Genomic DNA, 8,746 nt, shown 5'->3' with positions numbered 1-8,746 from the left:
CAAGCCCCTTAGGGGTTACACGAGGGGACCTGTTACACATCGAAATAGCAAAATTTAGGGCGACTTCGCTGAAATTCAGGGAAACGTGGAAACGGAAAAAGAAGCGGTCCTAAACAGTGAAACCGAAGTAACTAAATTTTAAAAACCGCAAAACATTGAAATACACGTACACGTCAATAAAACAGCACATTGTTGATCGACTCGATCTATAAAATTAGTCAGTCATTTACAACTTCCAAAGGTTTTTTTCTTTTTTAGAGTTCGGTATATTACTGATTCAGAAAGAAAAACAGCAGCTATTCAAACAAGGCCTTATAAATACAAACAAAACCTAAATACTTGTTCAACCTCACCGCCGGCGTTATCTTGAAACGGTGTTCGTAAGGGGTTATGGGAGCGAAAATACTGATCAGCGGTTGGTTTATTTTCATTTGAGGGACCAGCATAATTTGAGGGACTTGTCCCAAGAATTCAGACCATGTTTGAATTCGTGGGGCAAGTCTCAGGGACCAAATTTTTTGATGAAAATGGTAGTTCACACGAAGGGACTTGGTCCCAGGGACTAGTCGCAGGGACCAAGTCCTTTCGTGTGTGCCGACCTTTATAAGGAACGAAGACTCGAGGTACGAGACTAATTAAATGGCTTTAAAAATCCCACTCACATGTACTTCAGTAATCACATACTATAATTAGTCCAAGCAAAATGTTGGATGACCAAAGTTCAAAGAAATGCCATTGGATTACACCGACACTACCGATATTGAATTTAGTGTCGACCAGAAATATTTATTCCACGGTTGATGATTTTACATGTATTTACATACGAAATAATGCAATCACCTGAAAAAATCAACACGAAACGTATTAACATTTTTCACAAGTTTTTTTATCTCCCGAGTTCTACTAGCTTCCGAATGGCTCATATGCGTCATTGCGGGCAAGAGCGAATGATTCATGCACATGCGCCGAATATATACCGTGAAACCCTTCCTTTGGTTTATCAAGTAATAATCTCAAACACATTCAGTTGAACCCTGACCGAATAGGACATTTTCACTTTGGCGTCATTTGACTACAACTACCAGAATCCTTCAGTTTTTTGTTTTCTCATGCTAATTAGAGCCATTGTTCTTTGCTCTCCACTGGGATTACAAAATTTAAATCTGAAAAGAAAAACGAAGTGAATTCTGGTAGTTGTAGTCAAATGACGCCATCATGAAAATTGCCCATTGTATCATCCGTAAAGATACTTTACCTCGTGCCCACGAGAAGCCAATTCTTCCAATGTATCTCGGATGTTCATGTACTGTGAACCTCCAATGGCGACAAAACCAGCAATCCGGGCTGACAAGGCAGAATTAACTGCTAATAATGTCAGTGAAAGAGAAAGCAAGTAGAACAACGCCATCTGTACTTTTTCCGTGTTACCGAGACCGTATCGTGAAATGTTACGTAATTTGTCACAATTGTGACGCAAGGTCGATTTTTATCGCAGGATTATAACCTGATTTTTTCTCAAATAACAGTTTCATTGTTACCTAAATTAACGAGGAAAAAACCGAAAAATACGCTCACTGTAAAAATAAATAAATAAATAAATAAATAATATAACTGAACGTTATTCAAGTGTCAATTTTATTTAGCGCTGAGGTGCTAATTGCGAAGAAACTTACTAGCTTTTTTTCTTTTTTATATATTTATATTGCTTGCTTTATCTTTTATACCGTAAATCACTTTAGTTTTACGTAGTTCCGTTATTGCGCAAATACTTGTAATATAAGCGCATGTCCCAATGCAGGACAATGCAAATTCTCATTGTCCTGAAGGAGGCTGGTTTGGTCAGCCGAAATATAGCACACTCTAAAACGTAATTCTAAGTTGTATCGGTCTCTGCTTCATGCTTCGCGAATCACATTATAAATAACGGAGAGAAAGTCAAACTAATCATAAATATCTTTAAAAATCCCAACCGACAGGAAAGCTTACCCGTTGGCTTTTTACAAAGCGTGACTAGGATTCGAAACACGGAACTACCATGAAACAAATAAAGCTATTGTTGTGGTTAAAGCCGGGACTTGAACTTTGGACCTCCGGATTACAAGTCCCCGCTGACCACTCGGCCACGCTGCCTGAGGCTCTGAAGGCCTGTGCAGTAGGTTGAAATAACTGAATTTCCCGGATGTGTTCCTGCCAGAGAGAATTGTATTTGTGTGATTAAAACTTAAAGTTGTGTTTTCTACGTCTCATTCTTTGTTTCTTCAGCCAAGTTAAATTACACTACCTCCTTCGTTGGTCTACCTGATCTGTTATCTGCCTTGGAAATTTTTTGACCAAATAAGGGGACAATGGAAAGGAGCGCTACAAAAAGTTTTTGCTTTTTTTTTCTCCTCAGGATCTAAAGACCTCAGTGACCACAAGAAACAATTTAGAGAATGGGAACTACAAGTTAGAGAGTAGTGGACGTAGTCCCCGGTGTGGTGGTCTATCGCTGATTTCATCTGTCTTTCACATTGATTCGTGGCTTAGGTGGGTGGGTGGGTGGGTGAGTTTAAAATAGGCTGATTTAGCAACAGAACGACAACGTCAGTTGACAACGGGGCGCTCATCAAGAATACCTACATATAGTCGAAATAGACTCGTGTCCAGACTATTCCGCGAGCCCTTGTGTCTTGAAATGACGTTCCCGTTTTATTGCTAAATCAGCCTAATATGGACTGATAGCGACTGCAAGTGGCACCTTAGCTTAACATGCTGACGTCCGATCCGGTACCCCACAGAAGAATTGTAAACCGCCACGAGACTATGTGATATATGCGGTGCGAGTGTGGTATATTCAAGGACGATGCCTACTATTGTTACTGCGCATACGTTCTGCGCATCGCGAGATACTCGGGTTTCCTATGGGTGGTGCCTACTAATACAGGAATATTTTTGCGCGGTCTAAAAGTATACGGAGAAAGCAGAACTTAGCAAATGTTTTTGGTATCTCAAAAGAAAATTAGGGGTAACCATGCATTCTCAGAGATAATTAAGTGTCAATTTAAAAAAAAAAAAATCCCATACAATGCTTTATATTTTGACGCATTTTAGAGATATTATTGCCTAATTATCTCTGAAAAATGCGTGGTTACCCCCAATTTTCTTTTTGGATTGCTAAGATCTACTTTTTCCGCTGTATATATGTTTAGGCGATATTCTAACGCTTAAAAAGTCGTTTCATTTTAGTTGCTTATTGCCTGTGCTCTTAGTATGCAATTGTTTCAAAGGGCGATGTTCCAGAAGAGTAATCGTCATTGACTCGCACTATAATGAAGAGTAATTTATTTCAATAAATCAAAAAGGAAAGTACGTCTTAAATGGCTTGAAATTAATTGGTGTTTGCAAAACAGAATTGACGAGTTTGTGTTACAAAACAGGTGCACTATAAGATAAAAGCAAACAATAAGCAAGGAACCGCACAACGAAAATGCTGCACTGTAAGATTCCTCGTCGTTTCACTCCTTCTTAGGTTTGCTTTCGCTCTTTTTACAGCACAGACGACACAGGCATCTACATGTCATCTTTATCACCATGACAACCAAGGCAACTATAGCAACAAGGAAAGCCATGACATCAAGTAAGTAGTACTGATACCAAGGGATGTTAAACACTTGAGGTCTGAGATGCCGGGCTCCACCATGTCTGAGTACATACTCTATCCAGTCACAGGTTTCTTGAAGCGAGGTGCGTCGACGATCCTTCAACAGGCTGGAGATTTGCATTGCTTTGGCTTTGAACCTGAAGAAGAAAGCCACTTGCTCTTATCTTCAGCTCATAGTTTTAATTGAATGAACACATGTTGGGGAAACGGGACGGCGCAGCGGCGAGACAACTCACCTAGAACCAATTTGACTCGGGTTCGATTCCCGGAGTTATTCCGGGTACTCCGGTTTTCCCCTCTCCTCAAAAACCAACACTTCTAAATCCCAATTCTTTTGGAAAGTGTCCCAAATTAGTGCTCTGCGCTAAAGACATTGACATTTAATTAAAGTGATTTATTTATGTATTTTATTTTTTTATTCAAGTTAAACATATCTAATCTTGCAGAGGAGCAATCTCGTGTTTAACATCTTTCTCTTTCGTACAGCTATGGACGAGCGAGCTAACGCAGCTTCTCATACAACCTGACTAATTGTAGTGATTCTATAACGAAGACTTGACTCGTACGCCTGATTTCAAACTTATGATGTTGATCGCTGTGAATATGCTAATGTTTGCGATCACCATTTGCCCTCGGCTAACAACGAAATGAAAAAACTGAGCCAAATACCTTGGTTCCCTAACAACGAGCTCAATTGCTTCAAACATTTCCTGAGCATTGCTGCTTTGATAATACACGGTTTGACCAAACCCCAAATGTTCTACCTTCTTGGCATTTGCTGGTTGATCTCCATACAAGGGGAAAGCCACCAAAGGAACTCCATGGTATGCAGACTCGTAAAGACTGTTGTGTCCCACATGGGAGACAAAAGCCTTGATGTCCTTGTGAGCCAACAGATCATTCTGAGGTAACCACTCCAACACTTTGATGTTCGACCCAAGGAAGGAAGGGATGTACCCTGCAAGAGAAGTCACGTTCATGCTTCAAAAGTGTGGTCAAGCCGGACAGCACAAACAAGCCCCACCCAAAGCATATGTACGAAAGTCGAGTCATGCACACGTTGTCGTCTATTATACAGACGCAAATTCACAGGTTTTGGGTCATTGTGACCGAAGAGTTTTTCATTGACGTTTTTGTTGAAAGTGAAAAATATGAAATCCATATTATTTGAACTGCGGATGAAATTAATTAATAAATGGCTAATCATCGCAATGGATGACGAAATGTGATGCACGGCACTCATTCATTTTTTCATCCTCGGTTCAGATATATGAATTTCATAAATTTAACTTCCATCTCCTCACTTCTACGGACATACTACGAATCGCAAAATGACCAGCTCTCAGTTGGCTTAATAGCTCAATTGTTAGAGCACTGTACCGGTTTCGAAGAGGTCATGGGTTCGAATCCCGTTCAAGCCTGAATTTTTTCATTGCACTGCAAGGTACACTTCTTGTAGCCTGCCTAGAAAGCGTTTCTGTGGGGGAGTGGGATATTGTGCGTTTTTCGCTTTTTGACCGCGCGAAAATTGGGACGAGAGCGAACAACCCCAAGTAATTTCGCTTTCGACCCCAATTTCCGCGCGTCAAATAAAATCAAGGAACCAAATTACATCTTTTTGGACCACTTGCCAGGTTCCTTCTATTTTATTTTAATCTAATTATTCTTTACCTTTGAGTCTCCAAATAACTCGCTGTTTTAGTTTTCCAAAAGCTGTAGCTAACATGTCCACTACTTGCTGTGGAAGATTAGACGCCACATTTGATCCAAAGGAAACTATGATAAAACCATGGCCGCCTGAATTGCTGACAAACTCCTCCAAATCAGGGGGGAGGGGTTTGGCATCTTTTACATTCAGAGGTCCAACCATAACATGGCCTGTCAAATATATGACGTAGTTATAGAAATACAACATACAAATGCATGTAAATTCCATAAATGAACTGCAAACGGTAGACATCTGAAAGTGATTAATACCATCGACAAATAGAGCGGTTTGGAAATGAAAATGCAATTCGCCTTTGTTATAGGAGGGAGAAATATGTTTAAAGAGCGAAATAAGGTCAGCTATCAGCAGGAACCTGCACCGATACAATGGGAATGACTAGTAGCAAATGTTGATCCCCATTGATTCCACCGAATGTTTCTACCTTCTTGTGCACCAATCAATTTGAACCTTCAACAACCTCCTCTCCCCTCCCCTCCCTCTACCCCGTATACGGTACCGTTCCCCGAGGGGTGGGGAATTTTAACCATTATTGTTTTCGTTTGGTCTAGCGGAAATCGAGCGTGGGCTTTTCCTAGTTTTCAGTGAGTGTTGAGAAGTTTTTAAAAGACGGGGTTTTGCGTTTGTGAGCGAATGGCTCATTCAAAATGGCTTCAAAATAGTTTGATTAAAGCTGGAAATTTGCCTTCAAGTAGAGGCCTTGGAGCACTTAAGGGTAGCGTGGATTTTTTTGCCCCAAGAAGGCGGGGATTTGAGCAAAATAATCTTGAAAAGTTCAAATATCCCGGGGAATGTTGAAGTTTTGAATTGCATTAACGCATTAACCTGTTTGGCATAAATTTAAGCTCAAGTCATGCCACATCTCTGCATGCTTTCTCGGTTATAAATTGTCATCAAGACAGATGTCTGGTTTTACGGAAAAAAAAAAGTGCTATTCATTTCAACAATAGTATAGTCAAAAGCACTGCGATAGGTCTTCAAACTGCATTGTTTAAATGTATATCAAGTAGCTTCCCCAAAAGATTTCACATACCGGGTAACAGAGGTTGTGGATATTCCAATGCAAAATCTGCTGTAATGAGCACCATTTCAGCATCACCAACAGCCTCCTGGAAGCTTCGTTCAGGCTTGATGTCATACTTAACCTTCAGTGCATTCACTGGCCTGCCAAATCGCAGATTAATCATGGCCAGTCCACCCAGATAGGCTCCTAAATTCACCGCTCTTTCCATGAATGTCATTTTGTCGGTGAATCCCGTGAAAAGTTGTGGAACATAAGAGACAGGCATGGGCATCATGTGCATAAAACTAGCCGGGGCATTTGGCGGCGCTGGCAGAATCTCAATTCTTGGAATACCAAGCTTTTGACCAATCAGAACAGCACAAAAAGCAAGAGTATCATATACAATCAAGTCAAAACCTTTTAGTTTGTTGAAAACCTCTGTGCTGTTTAAAGCAGCTTCACATAGACTAACAAGGGTCTCTGAAAATTTAAAAAAGAACTGTAATTTGCGTCCCTCCAGTTGAAGCCGTATCATGGTATCCTCAAGGAATCCAGATTTGTATGGAACCTGGTAAATCGTGTGTGGAATGTTTGCACTGGGTTTGATTTTTTGGGTCGATGAGGTAACCATCAGAACCTGAAAGTTAATAAGAGTAAACATAATATATTGTAAATTGCACAGTAATTCAGCAGAAGATCAACTTCATTGTGCAGTTCCAGAAAATATCCATACTCCCCCACAGAAGGTTTTTTGTTTTGCACCCCCATTCCCCCACCTTTTTTAAAATCACGAGTCATTTTCCCCTTTTCGTGTTAGATAAGGGATACATCTGGGATATCGCTAAAAAAAAACCAAAGCCGCTATTGTTATTGTCGATCTTGCTTTTTATACAGTGAAAGGAATTAATTTCATGCAAATTATAATGCTTAATTCGCAATTCGCATTTTAGCGATCCAAGAATACGGAAAAAGTGCGACAATCAAGACCGCGTAACTGCCAGAGTAAGACTTTTGATTGTTTCCCAATCAATGGAATCGGTTCACTGAGACTGTTGATTGATGTAGGCATGTGCTGTGATCGATGTGAGCTCTCGGCATTTTGAGTTTCACTGGTCATGATTCACCGCAGAGCAAATGTCGACAATTTCTGATCTCTTTGGCGATGAATTCGCAACCTAAAACGTATTTTATTCCATTCCTTTCTTGCATCACGAGACAGCTTGTCTTACGTTTTTAAAATTCATCAAGTTTAGTGTGAATAAAGACGCGAAAACGTTTGCAAGGTTAACAAGATAAAAGGTCATAATATTCGTTTACCTCGTGGCCACGAGAAGCCAATTCTTCCAGTACATGTCTCATGAAGATGTACTGTGATCCTCCTACGGCATGAAAACCAGCAATCCGGGCTGACAGAGCACAGTTTACTGCTAATAACGGCAAAAGAAAAGCAAGCAACACCATCTTGGCTTTTTAAGTGCTTCGTGGAATTGATTTCATGTTGTCACGCAATATTAGCTTTTTTAAAAAGTGCACAAGGCGAAATTTGCATGTGCATGGTCATTGGTGTCACCTTTAGTGTCATCTTTATTTTAAAACCCTCCGTCAGGTTACATAACAGCCACATGCACAGATGAATTTATTACGTGACAATACGTGACAAGGATTTCAGCCTTGTCACGCAATCAATTTAGCACACCCTCGAGAACCTGGCTGCTTTCCGCTGAAAACAGGCTCCTTCAGGATCGTCTTATTAAGGATCCAAATCCTTTCCCATGAACATGAGATAACTCTCAAATATTCTGCAAATTAAACAATCATTTGTGATCATTTGCTTTACAGAGTATGTTGAACGATTAACGTACAGTAGTTGATAGAAAACTTTTGGATGCAGAGGTCCACACAACGCAGGAATTAAACTTGCTGGTAATTTTGCCGGATCTCTCTTGTGAAAGACCTCGTGTCAGGCGTCACTTGAACGTGAAAATACAAAACTGAATGCAAGGCTGGCACTACGGCAAAGGGCAGATTTATTAGTGGCCAATATTTCGACCAATAGAATTAGTCTTCCTCAGGGCCAGAGCTATACTGAAGGAAAATATAATAACGGCTCCTTAAATTAAAGTTTGAAAAATACATGGAAAAACATGATTGGCTAACACATGATATGATGACAGCGTACTTGTAAATATGAGATAACAAAAATATACTAACGGCTCCTAAAATTAAAATTTGAAAAAATACATGCAAAAAAATGACAGTAGTTGAACCTTCACTAACGGACACCTCCCGTAGGCGGACACCTCTTGTAAGCTGACACTTGGTCATGTACTCAGCTACATACAAACACTAAATTTTTTTACCTTCCATAAGCAGACAC

At 40.1% G+C, this 8,746-nt stretch overlaps 2 protein-coding genes across 2 annotated transcripts in view; both read right to left on the bottom strand.

Annotated features, from left to right (window-relative positions):
- Nucleotides 1–1,461, bottom strand: part of LOC146484838 (UDP-glucuronosyltransferase 2B1-like) — a 13,514-nt gene extending 12,053 nt beyond the window's left edge. Inside the window, exon 1 of the mRNA XM_085104273.1 lies at nucleotides 1,256–1,461. Within this exon, the coding sequence (XP_084960399.1) occupies nucleotides 1,256–1,408 (153 nt within the window). The 5' untranslated portion in view covers nucleotides 1,409–1,461. The remainder of the gene's footprint in view (nucleotides 1–1,255) is intronic.
- A 1,720-nt stretch (nucleotides 1,462–3,181) lies between these two features.
- LOC146484837 (UDP-glucuronosyltransferase 2C1-like) lies at nucleotides 3,182–8,009 on the bottom strand. The gene is made up of 5 exons (XM_085104281.1): nucleotides 7,687–8,009; nucleotides 6,400–7,006; nucleotides 5,312–5,518; nucleotides 4,310–4,598; nucleotides 3,182–3,777 (listed from the first exon to the last, which is right to left on the bottom strand). The coding sequence occupies exons 1-5, from the start codon at nucleotides 7,828–7,830 to the stop codon at nucleotides 3,495–3,497; spliced, it is 1,530 nt and encodes a 509-aa protein (XP_084960407.1). The 5' UTR covers nucleotides 7,831–8,009; the 3' UTR covers nucleotides 3,182–3,494.
- Between the last annotated feature and the right edge of the window lie 737 nt (nucleotides 8,010–8,746).

This window comes from Pavona decussata, unplaced genomic scaffold (assembly GCF_977016875.1).
Source record: "Pavona decussata unplaced genomic scaffold, jaPavDecu1.1 SCAFFOLD_29, whole genome shotgun sequence".
NCBI classification, from domain to species: Eukaryota; Metazoa; Cnidaria; class Anthozoa; order Scleractinia; family Agariciidae; genus Pavona; species Pavona decussata.
This window is presented reverse-complemented; position numbering and strand designations above follow the sequence as displayed.